The sequence below is a fragment of the Apostichopus japonicus genome, chromosome 19, assembly GCF_037975245.1.
Source record: "Apostichopus japonicus isolate 1M-3 chromosome 19, ASM3797524v1, whole genome shotgun sequence".
NCBI lineage: Eukaryota > Metazoa > Echinodermata > Holothuroidea > Aspidochirotida > Stichopodidae > Apostichopus > Apostichopus japonicus.
The window spans coordinates 15369886-15392298 of NC_092579.1; the positions used below are offsets into that span (position 1 = coordinate 15369886).

The 22413-nt window shown below is 37.5% G+C and overlaps 1 protein-coding gene across 2 annotated transcripts; it reads left to right on the forward strand.

The window, feature by feature from the left end:
• Positions 1–3352: 3352 nt before the first annotated feature.
• LOC139960693 (uncharacterized) lies at positions 3353–16229 on the forward strand. Of its 2 annotated transcripts, XM_071959255.1 has the most exons (9): positions 3353–3524; positions 7357–7371; positions 7876–7932; positions 11026–11067; positions 12571–12663; positions 13361–13390; positions 13629–13685; positions 14678–14719; positions 15622–16229. In XM_071959255.1, the coding sequence occupies exons 1-9, from the start codon at positions 3474–3476 to the stop codon at positions 15715–15717; spliced, it is 483 nt and encodes a 160-aa protein (XP_071815356.1). In that variant the 5' UTR covers positions 3353–3473; the 3' UTR covers positions 15718–16229. The 2 variants fall into 2 exon arrangements, with proteins under 2 accessions (XP_071815356.1, XP_071815357.1); XM_071959256.1 differs by lacking the exon at positions 7357–7371 and having other exon boundaries at positions 3354–3524.
• Positions 16230–22413: the final 6184 nt, after the last annotated feature.

The following is a 22413-nucleotide window of genomic DNA, read 5'->3' on the forward strand; positions in this document are numbered from 1 at the left end:
ATGAGAAGAGGAGTGATGGGGGGGGGGGGGACAAGAGGAGAAGGAAGGGGACAAGAAAAGGTAGTCATGTCCTTCCTGAATGTTGAGCCCATGAGGCTGAATGGTGCGAAGTCGTTGCATCCACAGCCTCTCTCTGCTGATTCGTACTAGGTCAGGACATGTCGTTAATGGTGTGGTTGGGAAAGTTGAAGTGTTCTCCAACTGGGGTCTCAGTCTTCATGGTGTTGACTGTGGATCTGTGACCATAGAATCGCTTCTTGAGGGTGGCTTTGGTTTCTCCAAGATACTGGATGTCGCAAATTCTACAAGAGATCAGATATATGACATTAGTGGTGGTGCAAGTGATGTGACCCTTAGCCTTGTGTGTGAGTTGCATGCTGTGGCTGGTGATGGAATTGGATTGAACAATGTGGTGGCTGCAGATGATGCATCTCGAAGTACGATCACATTTGAAAGTACCATGCTGAATGGGTGTAGGGTTAGAAGTTAGAGGTGGAACAGCAGCACACACAAGAAGGTGTCGTATGTTCCGGGGTCGTCTGTAGGCGATGATGGGTTTTCAGGTACGGCTCGTTGGAGTCTATGTGAAGTGAGGAGAATGTTGTGGTTGTTGGAGGTGATTTGCTGAAGAGGAGGAAGATTTGGGGGGGGGGGAATAACAACCAGGGGGAGCTTGTTGTCGCAATCTCGTCCCTTTTTGTTCTTCACTGCCAAAGTAGATGATCTGGAAAGGGGGTGGACTCTCTGAATGGCTTCACGCACCCTTCTGGCACTATGGCCACTGGCAGGTAGGTTTTTTTTTTCCAAAGCATCTGTATGGCGAAAGAAAGAGGATTTGTTAGAGCAAATGCGACGAAGACGAAGTGATGGTGCTGTGGAAAGAATTGATGTGATTGATGAAGTTGCTTTTGGTGAGAAACAACTTCACGTTCATGGACAAGCATTACCTTCAAACACACGGGACTGCCGTGGGTACCAGGATGGCTCCTTCCTTTGCTTGCCTGTTTATGTCTAGCCTTAAAGAACGCATGCTCAGTACAGCTCCCTGCCGTCCTCTTACCTTGTGGCGCTACATTGATGATATCTTTTTCGTTTGGACCAGTGATGAGGATAGCCTGCCCATATCAATGCACGCGTTACTTAAACTTAAATTCACTGTTGGGAGGGAGGGGGTGAGGGGAGGTGGCGACCACGAAGGCTGGCGATAACGAAGGCTGGCGATGCACCTTCCGGTGTAGTCATGCGCATAACTAAGAGAATCGGTTGCAAGATTATCAATTACAAGGCAAGAGAATTTGATAAAAGTCTGTAGAAAGACCGTTGCTTCCAAGAGTTTCACCATCAGCCTCCCACTCTTCAACAGAGATATTATAGCATCACAATTGTCGCCATTTTCTAAATCTAAAATCTAGTGCCCTGCACGATTGCGTAATAGAGTGTTGGTGGTGGTACGTCCTTGGTGATTACGTAACCGTTTCGCCGCTTTTATATTATCTTGTAACCTGTGTATATTCTATAACCTTCCGCCAACTCAATTTGCTGCGTAGATTAAAACGAGGTTGCAGTTCCCTACTCAAAGGAATGATATATTTGGAGCGAGGTCAGTTAACGTCATTAGAGAATGCTTGGTCCTAATCGGCATATATTGTACATTAGAGAAGGCCTGGTTCTAATCGGCTTATATTGTACATTAGAGAAGGTCTGGTTTTAATCGGCATATATTGTATATTAGTGAAGGCCTGGTTCTTATCGTCATATATTGTACTTTAGAGAAGGCCTGGTTTTATTTGGCATATATTGTAAATTAGAGAAGGCCTAGTTTTAATCGGCATATATTGTATATTAGAGAAGGCCTGGTTTTAATAGGCAAATATTGTAAAGATATTGTAACGTTCTAACATAATTTACGACTACTCACATCGACACAATGAAATACGCGGGTAGTTGGACATCCACCATATCGCTCCAGCCAATCAGAATGTTTGCGTATTCCTTGGGCATCGTCTCTTATCAGAACCTTTCATAAAGTTCTCCTAGCTCTGTATACCATGATCTCCTACTTTTGTGACAATATTAATTTGATGCAATCTGTTTATCACTGGTATCAGTAAATATTATCATTGAAGCTGGTTCTTTGGCATGACTATCATAGGATAAGGACCGACGGTGGGGCATCTGCGTACACTATTATAGTACATTATGTACACTGTATAGTATACATAGTGTACACAATATAGTACATGGTGTACACTCTCTAGTACATTGTGTACATTATTTAGTACATTGTGTACACTGTATAGTACATTGCTTACACTATATAGTACATTCACTATATAGTACATTGTGTACACTACATAGTACATTGAGTACACTATACAGTAAATTGTGTACACTATATATTACATTGTGTGCACTTGCGCATTGTGTACACTTCCATTAAAACATTTAGATATACTAGTAAACCATGCATGCTCGCGGTATATGGACCGATAATGTGTAGTCGAATCAGAATATAACACATCTATGGTTCAAAGCTCAGGTAATTCAGCAGAACCTTATTTGTTGAGAGTTAAATTTGTTACTGATTCCACTAATGTATTGAGCGATTTCGTTTCGCTGCTTTTCCGAATTTGTTTCAGTTTGTTTAAAATAAAGGAATCATGCAGAGCGGGAAGAAACAAGACTGTCTATGTGTAAGCATCAGTGGCGTGTGGAGGATTTCGAACACGAGGGGGTGCAGATTACCCCCCCCCCCCGACTGTAAATCCTTTCTCTATATAGGTAGCTCTAGTCACAAGGTTGTGCTAATAAATACAGTTTGTGTGTGGTTGGATAAAGATGGAAAAGGGTGGTTAACACCCGTATAGCTGCAGTGGTCTAATTCTTCCCCGGCTGAATGAAAAAAAAATCCCTCGACTTAATCATTTCCCCTTGACTTACGTCGGAAGGTTCCGGGCCATGGCACCTCACATAAAGAGCCAGGTGACGACCTCAATCGGTCGGGCACGTTTTTCCGTTATGGTATTTGCGTCAGAAAGCAGAAAGTCGCAATCAACCACGGAAAAAAAAACACATAAACAGTTAGTATCCCCCAAAAGGCATTTATTATAGACCCAATTCGCAATTTTATAACTTATTGAATGCCATAATCTCTGGGACATTTATAGAGTACCCTCCTCCCCCCCCCCCCGCGCACTCGCCGGGTTGCTAAAGGCGACAACTATGTGCCTCACTGGATTTGAAACCATATGTGCGTTGTATTAAATTAATCCAACGAGAACAATCTTATTTTGCATACCTGTATTCATAACCATAATCAGCAGACTGTGTTTGATTAATCTTAAGACTTTATGAATATTCATATCCGAAATGACCTTGCTCGAGCCTTATCGGGCGAGAAAAAGAGCATAAATTGAGTGTCGACCACGGGCCTGGCATCACATCTGTGTATAACTTGAAGACCTATCGTCACAATGATCAAGTATCTTGTTCTCTTCGCCGTCTTGGCTACTGGATTTGCTCGGGTGAGTAAAACTTTAATCAAAAGTCAACCTTAAATTATTATTATTTTTTAAATTGACAATGACGTTTTGTTAATTTAACAGTTTTTTCATTTAAATAGAACGACTGTTTAGCATTTAAGTTGTCAAGTTTAAATGAGCACTAGTACACTACAGTTCACTGAAATAGCATAGATAGCATAGATGTAAATAGCTGTTTTCCGAAAGACGCTTCAGCGAACCAGGGGCGAAATGACCGGTAAATATAAGACTCCTAAATTGAGAAATCGGAAATTTGAGAGTTATTTTTAAATTTGAACTTTGTGGCCGGGTCGGAGAGACATGTTACTGGACGGTGACAGGAAAGGTAACATGTTAGGGTTGGAGGAGGCGATGAGTGGTGGTGATGGTGAGTTGCGGCTGGCTCAACGGTTGGTTCTGGACTGTAGCAATTTGGAGGCTAGACGGACTTCATATCCCTATGACGGTGTAGCTGTTTCTGGAAAAAGTTGGTTGGATGGTATCTGTTCTGGATATACGTTAAGTTTCTGCAGGTAGCTGAGGTCCCCAAATTTCTAGGCAGGTGAGGGGAGTCGTATCCAGGACGTAGGGTGTCTGTTTTAGTTGATTCTTGGTGAACTGGTGTAGGTGATGTGCATGGGCGGCGATCATGGGGGGGACGGGGGGGACATGTCCCCCCCAATATTTTAGGTGGGGGGATATAGTATCTAATATCCCCCCCAATATTTGGTGGCATAGTTTTTTTTTACCCATATGTATTGTATTTTTTTATGATATCGCTAGTAATTTCAAAATAGAAAATGCTTAGATGCAACTTACAAGGCCTGGGAAGTGCCATTTCCATTGATCTGGGAGGCATTTTCGGCCAAAATTTTCTTTTGCGCTTCGCGCCAACTTATGGTTATGCTACGCTTAGAAAGTCTGGGTACAGGCTTTGCCCCTCCCTTGGCAAATTCCTCGCAAGTCGCCTGTCTAACCGTGTCACAATTGGTTACTATATATGACCGAAAGTAGTTTTTCCTCTTTTTTTTTCTCGAAATGAATAGCTAGACGGACCGCATCCGTAATGAAATTTGGTTTGCCTCTTGTGTATGAGTGTAAGTACGTACAATCATATATATGATCCACATCGATATGGGTTCACTGGGTTTCCATTTGGCCTGTTTCCTACAAGATTTCTAACCGCAGGTGCGTAGCCGCAAGGGAGGGGGGCGAAGGGTGGAGACCGCCCCTCCCCCTCAAGCATATTTTTTTTTGTATTTTCTATGATATCGAAGTTTTATAGTAGCCGTTATAAGAGATTTTAATATTTGTACACCAATAATTTAACTGTATCTGAACTTTCGAAAATTCCTTGACCAACATTCTACATCATACTTCCCTCTACTCGTTCAATTTTGACCGGTCTGTTAGGGGTTGAGGTTTTTTTTCTATATTGGTTGTACATAGATGAAATTTTGTGCAACATTATGGGTATGTTTTGAAGTGAATTTATTATTCAAATTCTGAACAAATAATGGGCTTAAAACCTTGAAAAGTGGGGCTGACGGGTATTGTGGGGCGTTACGTAGAATTACCTACAAAAGCAATGATTCACAGGAGAGGCAATGAGGTCGAACATGATGTGTGACTGGTCACAATCTTGAAAGGGTTATGAATGAAAAAAAAAAAACTATTAGGAAAAACTTGGTTCTCAGGCAAAAGTGTACATCTGGTTGGTCATTTTCAGGCCCGAGAAGTGCCATTTCCGGTGATCTGAGGGGCTATCAAAACCAGAAATTTTCTTGTACGCTGCGCGCCAACCAATGGTGGCGCTCCGCTTTGATAGTAATTCGCCTGCACCCAAGCAAATGTCCCCCCCAATATTTGAAACAGATCGCCGCCCCTGGTGATGTGTAGGAACGGCGACTTTGTCGAGGAATTAGTTGTCTGTAAGTTGATTTAGTCTCTCGTTCCACTGATGGAATGTTGGCAATGGTTGTTACTGTTTCACAGTTTGCATCTTGTGGCAGATGGTAGGCGATTCTGCATGCTCTGCGTTGTGTGGCTTCAAGTTGTTCTGCATTACATGTGTTGTGGGTGGAAATGTGGGCTAAGGCTGGTGCCGCAAATTCGAAGTGTGGTCTGATCATCATCTTGTTAATCTTCAAAGTGGTGCTTGGTGATGCTAGTGGGTGCTCTTCAGTTCCGGCAATACTGAAAAGTAGTCTGACACGTTGTTTGACCTTTCTATGGTTGAGACGATGTTGGTACCCAAGTGTGAGCCGCTTGTCGATGTGAATTCCTAAGAATCTTACTTGGTTGGTGAATGGGATGATGGTGTTATTAAGTGTGAGATATGGTTGTCTTCCTCTAATTCTGTTTCGATTGGCGACGTAGAGAAATCTGTGATTCACTGAAATTAGATTTGATTTATTTTCACCTATTTAGAGTGACGTAATCGAAGATCATATATGCAAATTCACTATTGTTTATACATAAGTCTGTTAAATTCCTGTCCGTTCGGCCGACCCATTTCATTCTTTCCCCATATTTTTTTTCAATTAAATATTAAATAGATTTAAGGGTAACGAACGGCTAAAGTTGCTACATTGCTAGAAAGGGCAACAGAAAATAACTACAAAATTTTCAATATTTTGCTTTGTTACATTTTTGAACATTCATTTCGAAGCTAGCGCTGTAACCATCAACAATCCAGAGCCGTATATAGCGTTCACTATCAACGGCTCTACGATGAGCTTCTTAAGATATCGCCAGCAGTCTATTCATGGGGTCGGTGTTCACATCCCTTATATATGGTTTGAAAATGTGTAGGCTAAATTTCCCTTTAAAAGTTACCCTTTAAAGTAAAGTTGATTTCAGTATGTTTCGTATTTAGTGATAGTGAATATTTATTATTATTGTCTGGTAGGAACAATAAATCATATTTCTTACAATTAAAAATTCCTTCCAAAAAATTATTTATGTGTAAAGACTTAGGCTAAGACTAGACCAAATAATGCTCTGTGTAACGAACCTCTATGCTAATGAATGTTGTTTGTTACTATACATACTTCTCTTTTAAGTATCCTGAGAAGTTAATATTAATAAACCAATAGCATTGGATGCTGTATGATCCAGTGCATTTCCGTTGTGGAGAGAAATTACGTTGGCAAAAACTACCTATATAGTTATCGGTACTAACCCCCCCCCCCCTTCCACCCCTCCCACCCCCTCCTAAATGCAAGGGTTGAAAGAGTCATGTTTAAGCCAAGCATTTCACTGTGTGCCTCTCTCAAAGCATTTCGCTCAATATTTTATTGTCTTTTTCACAATTCCTCATGTCTGTATGAGTAACCAGTGATGTATGTGGTAGGTTTGAAAAGCGTTAAGGAAAATGTAGCACGCTTTAAAAACAGGGAAGGAGGGGGAGGGGGTGGGGGGATTTCGAATTAACCATACATGACTAAAAAGATAACCAAGCTCCAGTAGGTATGTTGCCAGTAATTCCGAGTTTGAGGCTTGGCCCACCAACATTGTTATGGAGGGATACCCGCATCAGTTTAACGGGGGGGGGGGGGGGGCACGAACATTTTCAGTGGTGAAGGCATATATACGAAATCATTTTATGATTATAAATGACACGTTCACAAAACACACAAACCTGTCTCTTCCAAAAAGTCATTTATTCGACCCATTGTTATCAGTTCTACAAGAAGGGTCAATTTGCAGTCTATTTTGCCACTGGTAGGATTGGTTATTCATAATTAAAAGATCACTTTCTCCAAATTATAATATGAAACGTTACAATTTTTTATTTTGTTAATTTACTATGCTCGTTTTTCTTCTTACACAGTATACCCCAAAGAACGTGAGTATCTGACTTTTTGGGGGGCTTGACTTTTACTTTGTAGGCGGTATAATAAGGAGGGATATGGGAAGTGGTATATATATAGGTATAGGGTGAGCGCAACGGTTGAAACACACAATATAGAACACAATATGCAAGTACAGTTACCGATCACAGTTTTGCAGATCCGTCCTGATCCCATACTTAATAACCGTGGTTATAAAATATTTCTTGAGATATGAATATTCATGTCCAACTAATTGTAATGAAAATGACACAATGTTTATAACGTTGTGTTGAAGAATCATTTTTTAACAATTGTGCATCCTCTAAGTTTGTTTCGTAACAAAGTGAGCCGACTAGACTTGGTATTTTGTTTTTAAATTCAGTCCTTTCATTGTGGTTACCCACTTAAAGTGTGTGTTTGTGTAGATATATGACACACACACACAAACAGGTCGTGAATATTCAATTTAAACTTATTAACATTACAATACACGAATGTTCATAACATTTTATTCGTAGGCTTTCATATACGCCGATAAGAACAAAGATGGCCTCATCTCGGACGACGAATACCAGGTAAACTTTGTGCAATTATTTCACGATTTTGCAAAGGGGAATTATTAACAAGCTAAACTAGATACATCTTCTGATCAAACTGTTTCATAAATTGTTGCACTTGCTCTAGGCCATAGTACCATTGCACGCCACCAGAAAAACAAAATGATGAGTGGAATAATAAAACTATACTTAATCCTCGGCCTTTTGGCTAAGATCATGCGCAGTATCCGTTCCATTTCTTAGGGATTCGTAATAAAGTTTGACGATGGTCATACAGTCAGTCTCAGTGCAAGGGGAGCATATGGTTAACGGGAGTGGTCCAGTCGTTTGGTTGTTTGGTTTTCGTGCCCAGGTTTTGTCTTGGGTGACATAAATATATATATATATATATATATATATATATATATATATATATATATATAAATATATATATATATATATATATATATATATATGTGTGTGTGTGTGTGTGCGTGCGTGTGTGTGTGTGTGTGCGTGACCCTACAAGATGGTTCACTCAAAATAGACTTGTTCAGTAAACCCACGAACAAGCACAACTACCTTCCACCAAGCAGTTGCCATCCACGTCACTGTACCAGACAAATTCCGTACAGTTAAGCGTTGCGCATTCGACGCATTTGCTCCGCTGAAGTCGATTGTGATTCCCGCATTTAAGAACTTTGACAACACCTCCTATAAAAAGACAGTATTTTCGGGGTACTATTGAAAATGCCATCAAAAAGGCTAAAAGCAAACCCCGTACCGAAACATTGACGCACAAAACTCGTCAAACCAGTTCCAAAAGGGTACCATTGGTTACTGAAGTCCACCATGGTCTCCCACCACTGGTTAACATCATTCAGAAGAATTTTCACCTATTTCAAGGCACCGAACGCCTGAAACCAGTTTTCTCAGAACTACCTGTCATCGCTTTTGAAAGACCCAGCAACCTACGGGATATTTTAGTTCGGGCATCCTTTCAGGATGACACCCCATTAGGGGAAAACAAAACAGAAACTACAGGATCATCGCCTGTACACAATATTGCAAAACCTGCTTACTTGTCGATTCGACTGGGGCCTTATACAGAGCAACTAAACCAAACGCACGTACCAAATTCGGCAAAAAATATACTGCCTATCCAAAAATGTCATTTACCTCAACTACTGCAATATATGCAACTTACAATACGTTAATTTGGAGAGTCAAAATTGAACACTCTAAGAATGAGAATGACACAACATAGATCGGCGATCAAAACACAAAAAAGATCAACCAACCTGTTGTAAATCACTTCAATCTCAAAAATCATTCAATTGAGAATGTGCGTGTTATTGCCATTGACCAGAACGATTCTTGGACAGATAAATCTAGGAAAGGAAAAGAAAATTTATGGGAACTAAACCTAAAGACCACAGCACCATTCGGTTTAAACATCAGAAACGATTTGCCGTCCCAGATACACAATTCCTTTGCAATTACGACGTAATCGGATTCAAATAATCCGATTTTCTAAAACTTCTGCTCAATCCAGCAGAAATCAGTAAGTCGCTTGAGTTCACAACCATGCCGACCCTCTTCTCTATAAAATCGTTTCAATTCCTGCTACTCCTTGTCAGCAAATGGTAAGCAAAGTTCCCAAATAACCAAAAACTTTCCGTATTCAAAACTGTTACTTAAAGCCTCATTCCTATAGAAAAACCTTTTCCTAAGTGTGTCTAGCCCCCGACTCCATGTCTATATGTTAAGAACAAAACAAAAATTCTGACAAAGTAGCAGTCACTTCCGACCCAAACAATAGAAACCGCTCCGTCTCCAAAATCCTCATTACTTAGAAATTCCTCCCCTTTAGAGATCCCTCTCTAATTGGCTCGTTGGTTCCGATCTCGGGTATGTTTTTGGCTTCTACAATACAATGTGATTACATAACACTTTATAATACTTACCAGCAACTCCTTGACTAACCAATAGACAAATTTCCCAAGAAGAAAAAAAAAGTGTCTATTCCATAAAAACAATGTTATTATTCCCCCGTAGGACCTCTCGCGAGGTCCATCAGGGGTTAAACTCCTTTTTGTTGGTGACTCCTTGTCACTTTCGGTGATCATGCACTGAAGAAGAGCTAGTTTTGCTCGAAAGCTCTGCAAAAACCAAACATTGGCTGTTTCACTTCCAATCACTTACCTAATTTAATTATTGTATCTCACTCGAGATCCGGCCTTATATATATATATATATATAAATATATATATATATATATATATATAAATATATATATATATATATATATATATATACATAAATATATATATATATATATACATATATATATATATATTTATATATATATATATATAAATATTATATATAATATACATATACATACATATATATAAATATTATATATAATATATATATACATACATATATATATTATATATATATATATATATATAATAATATAAAGCCTACACAATTTGTTATATAGCCTACACAAATTTGGTATATAGTCTATACTATTTGGTATATAGCTTATATTATTTGGTATACAATTTGGTATATAGGCCTATCAAATTTGATATAGCCTATATACGATTGAAACATTGCATATTCTTTGAGTGCAGAGTTTGTAATCCTTAGTTTAACTAGTTCGAGTCCATCGTTCTAGGCCAAAAGTGTTCAAGGCCGTATATATCCAAATGTGCAAGGTATACAAAGGTCATACATTCACATATAGATCCATAGACATAAACCTTTTACTGCTACCTATTGTATTTATCATGAAGTACATTATTGTACTTTATTGTACATTATTGTACATTATTGTACTTTATTGTACTTTATTGTACTTTATTGTACATTATTGTACTTTATTGTACATTATTGTACATTATTGTACTTTATTGTACATTATTGTACTTTACTACAATAGTACATTATTGTACTATTTGCTTTCCTTCCTAACTCTTTTATGGTAATTTTAGGGGAACGCATGTATTGTGGTTCCGAGGAGAGATTAAAAGATATGAATTGTTTTTTTTTTCTATGATTTTGATCTCGTCTTTGCTATGTTTACGTTTCTTCTGATTCTTATCTTCATTCTGTCTACAGGCCTGGTACTCGGTTATCATGAACTTGCACAAAGCCAGCGTAGTGAGTTAAATAATTGTTTTATTCTTGATTGACGAAGTGACTTTGTTATAACTGGAATATAAAGAAAGTTGATCAAGATGTTGGCCGGTTTCCTTACTACAGTTATAAGATCAAAGTAAAATAAAACTGTTAGCAAACAGCTCGTCCACTAGAGAGCCTGTGTAGGAGAACGTGTAAATGTAAGTTGGCCTGACGTTTCGATCCTAGCAGGATCTTCTTCATAGGCTAAATGACAAGTAACAGTAACAGAAGGGACAAAAACACGTACAAAATACAGACAGGTTAATGAGCATGGTGAACACAAAGAGATAGATGTAAGGTGATTAGTAGACAAGGGATGCAGAGAAGAAAGCAACAGGGGAAGAGGAGAGGTAGGAGATAAACTGTGGAGGGACAAAGAGAGGATTAAGGGAAAGAGTTAGGGAATAAACTGGAGAAGGACAAAAAAAGAAAGGTGTGGAGAAAAAAGTGTTGATGAGAGCTATGAGAAGAGGAGTGATGGAGGGGGGGGGGGAAGGGGAGATCAGAAGAAAAGTTAGTCATGAAGTTGTAAGAAGAAGATAAGGATCCCGAGGGGGTGAGCGCCGGGGGTCATGGGAATTAACCCGCCGGCTTGGAATCGTTGCTCTGCTGGGTCCGAAGCGCAATTTCGTCCTGGTCGCGACAGATCCAAAGTTAATTATGATTTGCTATACATCGAGACACAAACGAAATAAAGTAAACCCATTAAAATGAATTACTTTAATACGAATAGCATTGAAAAATTGATAATTAAAGTTGCCTTATATAGCATATATGGTCAAATGCTTACATGCCATAATAAACAAAAATTACTAAAGTATGTCTATATGTGAGACGGATGTAAAGGTACCATGACACCACCCATAACTGACGAGAGTGGGGAGGGGAAAGGGGATGGGAGGGTATAAGTGGGCTGTAGCCCCTTAGTCCGGGGTCTTTAGGAGGCCCGGTGGGTAAAATATGAGGATCAATGGCCATTATTGTCCCTCTACCCGAACTATTTTCGACGCTTCTCATCGCATCAATATATGTTGTTTCAAATTGTAATCAGGAGTATATAACATTAATTATTAACCTGTTTAGAATTGATAAATAAACACCGAAAATGAATAAAACTTATTGACAAGAACGAATTTTTTCCAATATTAATTTAAAATGGACGGAATTCATTACACCGTGCCCATACCCGTGCCCACACCGTGCCCAGTAGAGTGTTAGCTCAGTGGTTAACGCCGGTGCCTTTCAATCATAAGGTCCCCGGTTCGAGTCACTCCCAGATTAATGTATGTCGTCCAGTTACAGAGTTGTTGGCAATTGATAATTCATAATCATGGACGTTAAATATGAATGTAAGAGACTGACTTCGGTCAGCTTGCGGCTTTGATAAGCCAATGAGGCTTCTTCGCGAGTTCCTGGATCTAAAATACATACATAGATACATAATCAGCTGACATTAATATCTTCTTTTTGTTTTAAGTATAGATGATGTATTTTACTGGTCTAATCGACCTTGAAAACTTCGTGGAGGCGTTGCAGATGTATGATATGTACTTCTTGAAGTATAACATTGAAGGCGTAAGTATGATACATATATATATATATATATATATATATATATATATATATATATATATATATATATATATATAAATCCCGATGAATCTTATAGCTGAATTATTTTAATTTTCTATTGAATATTGGAAGTACATACATTTATGTATATCCATCATTACATATCTATAAAAATCCATTTTTAGCAACTCTTTGAACTTTATGATCCTTGTATATCGTAACTCTTTGTGACTTTGATGATACCAGCTCTTCGTGCTTGATATTGTTATTTGTGAACACAATGCCTTTAATTTCTTATTTTTCAATTTCTTAATTAAGTAAAATAATTTATTCATCATAGGAAACAATTAGTTTTGCAAATTTTGCCCATGGTGGCAGCATCATCAGCCTGATGTATGCGTTGTGACAGAGGTGTCTTCACTCGATCTTATTTCATCTGCATCTATCGTAAACAACATTTATCACATCCCATCCCATGTATTCTTATATACCACACTGTACCGTTTCAGGTATAGTAAAAATTCGCCAAATTCGTGAACCATTCTGCCTATACATTTTGATGTGATTGACTTTAGTGAAGGATGACCTCTATTGTATCACGGCGAATTCTGTATGTTAAATACTTTGGTCGTCTTTTGTGTGTGCTTTTGTGTTACATATTGTTTGTTTTTTCTTTATTATTTATCATTTTCATGTGTAGATCCAAGGCTTCGCTTACGATCCTGAGGATGTAAGTATTTAAATTCATGTTACTTAAACCTTTTATTTCATACGACTTGTTCATTTCACTGGCGTTTACCTATATCTGACATTGTTCTACGAAACACTGTAGCACATTACGATCAATTGAATGTTTAAATTTAAAAAAAGTCAAATGAAAACAACAAGCAAAAAAAAAGCAAAAAAAAAAAAGAAAAGAAAAGAAAAAAACAGTAAGATACCTTTACTTTTGCTTCGTTTAATTTCAGACTGCCGAAAACGCAGATGTGAATGGTGATTGGCTAATCGATGCCGCTGAATTCGACGTGAGTAGCTATAATAAGTTTTTCTCTTTCTTTCATATAGCCTTTTATTTACAGAATATATGAGCTAAAAATCAAAGCCATCTAGGTTATACCTGTCTACTACAGATCTTTAAAAAATATTGAAACTTGTGCGCCGACCTATGATGCAATAATTATAATCAAGCTGGGTTTCTACCCCCAGGAAGGCCGTTGACATGGCAAAATGTTACTTGGGAAGTTGCAGAGATGGGAGTGGGTTAGGAGTGGGATGGGCATGGATACGTGGGAGGCGACAACGACGATGGAATAATAACCAGCTTTGAATCAGATAAACAAATCCGGTGTTTACGGAGGTCATCAACATGTGATGTAGGCGTCTCCTACATGCGTTTGCATCTACGAGTTAACCCTTTTGTGCCATTAGGGCTTCACTGTGGTGAATAATCCTGATAATGGGGCTAGAGAAAGAACTGCAATAACTGGCAAGAGTCGTTGCGCATAACCTCTTTTACAGCACCTGTCATATTTATATAAAGATTTCCCCCAACGAAGAGTTATTTCTCTATGAATTTTGTGCCACATATTTACATAAGTTTTTCTGCAAACAATTGTTCATTTAATTCAACTACACAATTATGTTAAGGAACAGAAATTATATTGAGCGTGACATTTTAATCGAAATATTGATACAAATTTACACACACACACATACACGCATATATATATATATATATATATATATATATATATATATATATATATATATATATATATATATATATATATATACAATACTGTCATAATTAGACTTAAACATTGAGGTTGTAGTTTCGTCCCACACAATTGTTATCTCATGTGACCAATATTCCAACACGTTGAACTGAACCATACCACATAAAATGAACTATACCATCCATGCTATAACTGAAAGCTGCATTAACACCCTAGCATTTCTTTGATTTTTGTTTTCATGGTGGGATGTAAATGTTTCGTCTTTTTATATCTTTACGCAGAAATGGTATGCTGACCATTCTTCTTTCACCGGTGGCTTGTTGGTAAGTTTACCTGGACTAACCTGTATTATACAACACCTAATTATATTCCGGCCATTTGATTGGTCAATTGCTCGTCGATTGCATGCAAAATCCGCTCTATTGCACGCTATGATAATAGAGCCATGCGTTATTACATTTTTGATAGCACTTTTTTTTTCAATGGTATACGAGCAGAGAAACCTGTCTGTTCAAAACGATCTGTTGCATGAGTGCATTTTACATCCAATTATATCCAAATTTGAAGGTGTTGTATAAAACAAATAATGAATGGTTTCCATTCGTGCAATAGTGCATTTATTTCATTCGTTGAAAGATGTAATTTGTTCCATTCAACTCCGCTGCGCCTCGTTGAATGGAACATTCCATCTTTCAACTCATGAAATATTTGCACTATTACACTCATAACCATTCATTATTTGTATAATATTTAACAATCGCTACCAAAATATCCGTAAGAGGTGTTCTTGTTTTGTAATCTACATGCGAAGGAAATAAATTATTTTCGTCATAGAAATGCATTTTCTGTCGATGATATTTTTGTAAGTTTAAAAGTGATATAATGGTAAACTATGACACCGCCCAATTATCCACGCCTCGCTATAGGACATATTCATAGGACATATTCATAGGACATTTCCATAGGAGATGATCTTCTTAGTGAAGGATATATGTGTAAGAAATGTTTTGGGTTGTTTTTTTTGTTCATGGAAATGCACTTTCTACCGAATTTATCCTAATGTCAAAGCCTATATCTGTGAACATAATGTGAACTACCGTATATGATACGTGGTGCAATACATATGCATGTTTATGTAATGAACAGGCTCATCTCTGCATTAGCAGTTCAGTTAAGACATCTGTATACAACAGCTGATTAACTGATCGATTGATTTTGTCCACAGAAAACCGCTATGACTGTCAACGGGCAGATCACCGAAGATTCCTTCATTAATACCTTGGAGACCACTGGAGATCTGTTGTCCAGGAATTCGAAGTAACTGGGCATATAACCATATAACTGCATGCATTCTATCGACTCGATTTCTCTGATATGTTCATCTATAATGTTTTCTCTGTCATTACTTTGATTATTTAATTGAAGTAATTCTCACACTTTCTTATTCGATTGAAACCTTGTTTCAATTGAAATAAAAGTTAATTAATAGGAATTGAAAAAAAAAAATGGAAAGAAGATAGACCAATATATATGAATATTACACCACAATGCATGTAAAGATGTAAAGATACAAACATTATGATGCAGCTATATACCTATTCGTTATACAACTTGTGTGTAATCCGTCGAACCTGTTTTCCAATCCAGTCTAAAGCGTTCACCATACATCCATAGGAATATTAACAAGCGTGTACTAATTTCCAGTATGACAAATTAACGAACATCCAACGTTATAATATTAAAGTTAACGACGTTAATACTCTATTTTTAATCGTAAGCAACTGTCACACGTACTGGTGCACACACAATATGAATAAACATTAGCAATCATAATTATGTCTATAGTTGGGTTGTTTTGTTTCTTTGTGTATTATTTGTTGTCTTCATTTTTGTCGCTCTCCATCTGTTAACGAATGCGCACACTTGATTTTGTTCCGTCACAGTGATATATTATAATCTAATCCGTGGGCTATACAACAACGAAATACATCGATGTATGCACGAGATAAATCAACATAATTATTTTACTATATATAGGAACTATAAAATACATTCTATACATACATACCCAAGCACAGTATTGAAATAGCTCAAGTATAGACAATAGACCTTATATACAGCGACACATTGTCATTATATATATTTTTTATGTTTTTGCTTTCTGTCATTAATCAGTTAATTCATTGTTTCAGATTGATTTAATAGTTAGTTAACAATAATTTGCACTGGGCTGCACTAATATAGATTTGAAAACCTCGCAGGGCGATGGATGTTTGAGCTCGAACCGCACTTGATCCGCCCATATATACGCACGCCCATTAGCTAAATTGTTTAATACAAGGTTCCCCTTCATAAACGTACAAGCTTCTTTTTTTTGGAGCCTAAAGTCAGTTTTCTCTCCTATTGCGAGGGGAGGGGGAAGTGAAGGAGACTGTGCCCATCATATACCCCCCCCCCTCCTCTCCGTGGCTATGACCCTGATTCATTGGACGCATAGATCTGCCGCATCCTGCCATATATAGATTCACACACAGAAGAGCGTAAACTTTTTTTTTTTTTTGTCTTTTTACTCCACTGTTTTGACTATGGATTGGGGGTATTGGGTAAAGGAATAACAATATACAAATGTATGCGATGAATTCATGATGTAATAGGCTATATTTCAATGTTGAGGTAAAAAATTGATGTGGATTTTGAAGGTAAAAGAACGATTTTATCAATGATTAGGCTAAGATACCAAGATACCTTCATTGCAAAACAAAGCTTCAAATTGGCAACTTTCAAGATCTCAAAAATGGTAACCGTAGGAACTGAGTGCAAATTCCACCCGGATGGTTAAAGTTGACCAAGAAGGATTTATTTTACGACGCTATGCAGCGATATATGCATGCGGGAGAATCCGAATGGGTTATAACTTACACCTCACGTCGGGTAGTTATTGCATTCCCTAGGGTGGGGAGGGGGGGGGGCACTGTATAAATCCTCCAGTTTCCAAAGATTAACAACTGCATAATTGGTATATATTATCAAATACCTTTAACAGGTACTGTACCGTTTGCTGCTTCAAATTAAGAGAAAGAGTATGAAAAAGAGTATAAGTATGCACAGAGTATGGAAAGAGTATGGAAAGAGTATGGAAAGAGTATGCAAAGAGTATATGCAAAGAATATATGGAATGAGACTTACGCTACGATTTGTACACCAACCTGTCATTTTCTACCTTCAAGAGTTTAACATAAATTAGCAATGGTGCCATGGCCGTGGTTCTGAACATGAACTCGGCGCCTATTATAATACACATACATTTTTAACTTATTTACCATAAGTACAAACAAATGTGTTCCATTTATTTAAAAAATAGCATTTTACGAAGTTGAAACATGTTTCGCAAGCTGGTAAGTTAATAAAACAAAAGGAGATTTGTAGATATATTCAGGTGAACAGAATGATGATATGTCATAAATTGAACACTGCCTACCGTGGTTTTGTATAACTTATATAAGCAACCTATTCATGCTCGTGATCAGAGGCCTCATTCTAAACGTAAAGCCTTCTGCCAAAACAAACTCCACTTTTACTAACTGGAGTTATAGCATACACTTACGACACATGCACAAAATTTGCATGTAATGTCAAAACCAACATTTTGAGAATTCTAAAATGTCTTCTGAAATGTTAACGACTCAGATTTTATTGATAATAATATTATAATAATAATATAATAATCAACAGTTATTTTTACGACGTTTAGGCGACCACAATGTGGGAGAAACCCGCAATGGCTTATGTATTACAACTTACACGTCGGGTGGCTTCCAATTCAACATTTTAACTCAAATGTGGAATCTTTTCAGTTTAGAAAGTTATTTCAGATGGGAAAACCAACCTTACTATGACCCGGCTACTAACGATAAATTTTTGATACATTTTTTGATATCGATATAAACACCGGCTTACTATTGATACATCCATATGCAATCATATAGAACACATGTTATTATACATTGTCTTAACTTGGTTTCATGTAAATCATTACAAAGAAAATATACCAAATCCATCATCGTGGTAGGCTATAGTATAGGTCTGGTATAATTCGCTATGGTAGGTTATGTCATAATCTTCTGTTTCAGTTTTACTTAAAAGATCAAATGGCCAAATTTGCTTCAAAAAGTGCAGTCCTATACAATGGTACATTTTACGTGACCCGCCCTGCAGGGACCAAAGCGTCACGGCCAAACGGCACTGAAACCCAACCCCCTCTCACAAACAAAACTCAGAACTCAACAAGCAAAACGCCCACCGACCAGCGCCGGGAGACAACACCCCACACCACCTCCTATGCGAACATCGCAATGCTAAAGACGGACGACCATCCCGCAGCGAAACAAAACACCCCTTCCAAGGACACCAGCGTCCTAAGAAGGCAGCCCCATGCAGATAAACGGCGAAAATCACATTTAATCCGAAGGGGAATGTTACACTTCATCGCCTCTATCATATAATTTATACCTATTTGTTACCGATCAGTATCTTGATTTACCTCCAATCTCACATCAATTCCTCCAAATATTGTTTTTTTTTTGTTCTTCTTCAAAGCAACAGAGTTACAAATAACACGGCTCACAACACCAACAGAACAAACTGGAGGTCTACTCCATACAATACAAACCCATGTCCTACCGACTATGAACGGTCTCCCGTTACACTGTGGCAACCACTGTCTTTTCAGTGGGTGAACTAGAACTCGTCAATTTTCTGAATTTTGTCATCTTGTCGAGATGGTAGTAAGTGTGCAACTCCTCAATTTGCAGAAAATTGTTGCATTGACGAGATCCGTTATCTCGTCAATGCATCAATTTTCTGAATTTTGTCATTTTGTCGAGATGGTAGTAAGTGTGCAACTCGTCAATTTGCAGAAAATTGTTGCATTGACGAGATCCGTTATCTCGTCAATGCATCAATTTTCTGAATTTTGTCATTTTGTCGAGATGGTAGTAAGTGTGCAACTCGTCAATTTGCAGATAATTGTCGTTTTGTCAAGTTGGTAACTCGTCAATGCAATGTCCCTTCTACGCTTCCGTATATCGGCGTTTTCCGCAGTATTGCGAAGTAACTTCTATTACGTGTTGCATTTATGTGCTACGTTCTTTGTCGCTCGAAGCTTGTTTGTCTACTAGACACGGGCTGTTCATATCTGCATACCGTATTGTTTCCAAAAGCCAAACATGGCCTTAGAGAATCATCAAGGTTCCTTAGTACGACTTTGATTCTTTCGTAATAAGACAGTTGTAGAAACCTAAAACTGGATGGACTTAATAGTAATACTGCTGCAGGACAACTCATGAGCGTTTTTAATTTCGTGTCTGCAAATAATTTCCATTGAACAAGATTTCGCGCCGCTGCCGCATCAAGTGACACAAGCAAATTCATAATTATCGATCGTATTTATCGATTGTATTCAGTTTATACTATCTATGTTTCACAGAATTAGTCGTATATGTATTTACAAAGGAGACTCTGTACATATTTAAAGTGTTTGCCTATTTATCATCTGGCTGTATATACATGCCGTGGTGAATCTGACGGAAATTGATTATAGTACAACATCATACACAGAAGACCAACCGTTAAAAATGCAGCTGGGATTACGGCAAGCACTTGGTCTGCTATGAGCAAATCACTGTGACAATCACTAAAGGCCTATATTGTCATATTATAATCTTGACTATTTCTTAATATAATATTTCTTTGATGTTCACATTTGGGTTCTCTTTACAAAGAAAGAAAAAAAATCTCTTAGGCCATTTGCCACATTTTCGGCTGTTTGACAACAGATACACATAATAACAGAGCGGCATGATAAGATAAAGTTTCAGGCAATTATTTTATTTAATTATAAACATTTTATTTTCATATTTGGTTCTCCCTTCGGTATCCATCAAAGTTCCATGCTGGAAAAAACGGAACTAGCTCTATTCATCAACAAATGTTTTCAGTTTTGGAATCACGTGATGATTTGGAAAATAAAAACGATGTTTATATTGTTATTGATATTTGCTATTGTTTCTTTGAGAACACTTCGTTTATTTTTCTCTCAGCTAACATATTCCTCCCAAATATTCACCGGGTTCAGTTCGAAAAACCATACTATAACGCAAAGAAAACTTGAAAGTGCAAGTAATGTCTCAGTATATAGGAGAAAAGGATGACATACCGGTAGTTCTTCACGTCATAAATCATTCGAACTCTACACTTTAACAATGACAGTTATTGTGTCAAACAAAAAGCTTGTGTGGACAGTTCCAATGGTAACGTTGGTTGAGAGGGTGAGGGGAGGGGGGGGGGGGTGGGGATTGTAGAAAATTGTTACAACGCATAGGTATGTCACATATTTCATTAATATTTGAAAGTAGTAATTTTTAAAGTAGCGAGGTGCAAGAGGGAGGGGGTTGGGATTGTTACAACGCTATGTCACATATTTCACTAATAGTTGAAAGTAGTAACTTTACATTTTTAAAATCAGCGGGGTGTGAATGGGGAGGGGGGGGGGGCATTATTAAAACGTTTGAAGGTTTCCACGCATGTTTGGCATTTAAACGTTATTTATAACCTCCTTGTCTAAATTTATGAATTTTGTTTGTTTTTACAAGTTTACTGTTTCCAATGTCAATAAAATGTGACAGTTTCATCACTTTATTTTATTTCAATGTTACCGAATTATTAATCATCTTTTCTGTATCTCTGATTTAACATAGATCTAAATCACGGACTAAGCAGGCTGTATATTAATTGTCTCACTGACTATAGCTAGGTGGATTTTATTTGTGTCTATAAAATGTTAATGAAAATATCACATTTGTCTGAAACGGTTTTTTTTTCTTCCATTATAATATACTTGAACAACATCAGTGTTAACTTTGTGAGGTTTACAAGTCCGTTGTCTAAAATTAAAGGGGTGAAATCATAGATATATCATAACGCCTTTGTGTCTAAAACGGTGGAAAAATTCACATTTCCAAGCACGTCTATTGACCGACACTATACCATCCCAACAAAAAACCTCTCCTGATACATTGTTTGTTTTTTTGCGATGAAAGTATTTTCATAAAGCTTACCTGCGAACTGTTTCGTTTTAATGGATTGAAGATATATTTTCAGAACCTTTTTATTCGATCCAACTCGTGTTGGCGTATTTATAATCATTTACAGACTGAGGTAAATTTGTTTATTGGTTAAACAGTATCGGATGATTGCACGATATTGCGGTATACCGATTGATTTCATTAAATTAAACATAATGTGAAAGACCTAAAAGAAGATACAGGCTACCACGATTTGGAACATGAACTTACAACTAGCGTTACTTCTGGGGTGGGGTGGGTGGGGATGATGGCAAACCTTTATCAGGATTTTCAGGAGAACAGTGGCATATATCCTATACCAACAAAGAATGAGGAAAAACCAGAGTAAAGAACCTCCCAGCGGTAGAAAGAAACTCATTTAGGTAGGTATAATACATTACCACATATCTGAAGAGAAAGTTTTATCGCAGCCCATGCAGTCAATCCAGTGTATAAGTCATAGGGCATATAAATATATATATATATATATTTATATATATATATATATATATATAGATATACATATAGATATAGATCCATTAACTTTAAGTAGCCCTTGTGACACTTTGTTCGTTGAAGTGGTTATCTCTTGATCTCATGCAGTTGTAACACGTATAGGCCTACAGCAGAAGACATTTTCAAGTTCCCATGATTAAGTATAAACTTCGAGTGATCAGTGTTTACCTAGGGCTTTATACTTTGAATATGCTGTTGACCATAATCTGTCTATGCATTATATAAGTTAAATGTATAGGCTCTGGTAAATTGCACTTACTAATGTGGATCTGTATACAGCAACTACGAAGTTCACTCAAGTTTTACTTTCGACGTTATTGTCTTTAATATAGCTTTAAAGACTTTGACCTCCGGTGACCTTAAATGAGCTTTATCTCTCC

Excerpts from the sequence above, each read along its gene's own strand:
- LOC139960693 (XM_071959255.1), top strand. The coding sequence starts at position 3,474 with ATGATCAAGTATCTTGTTCTCTTCGCCGTCTTGGCTACTGGATTTGCT. Across the intron at positions 7,933-11,025 it reads TCTCGGACGACGAATACCAG|GCCTGGTACTCGGTTATCAT; the intron begins GTAAACTTTGTG and ends TTCTGTCTACAG. Across the intron at positions 13,686-14,677 it reads TCGATGCCGCTGAATTCGAC|AAATGGTATGCTGACCATTC; the intron begins GTGAGTAGCTAT and ends ATCTTTACGCAG.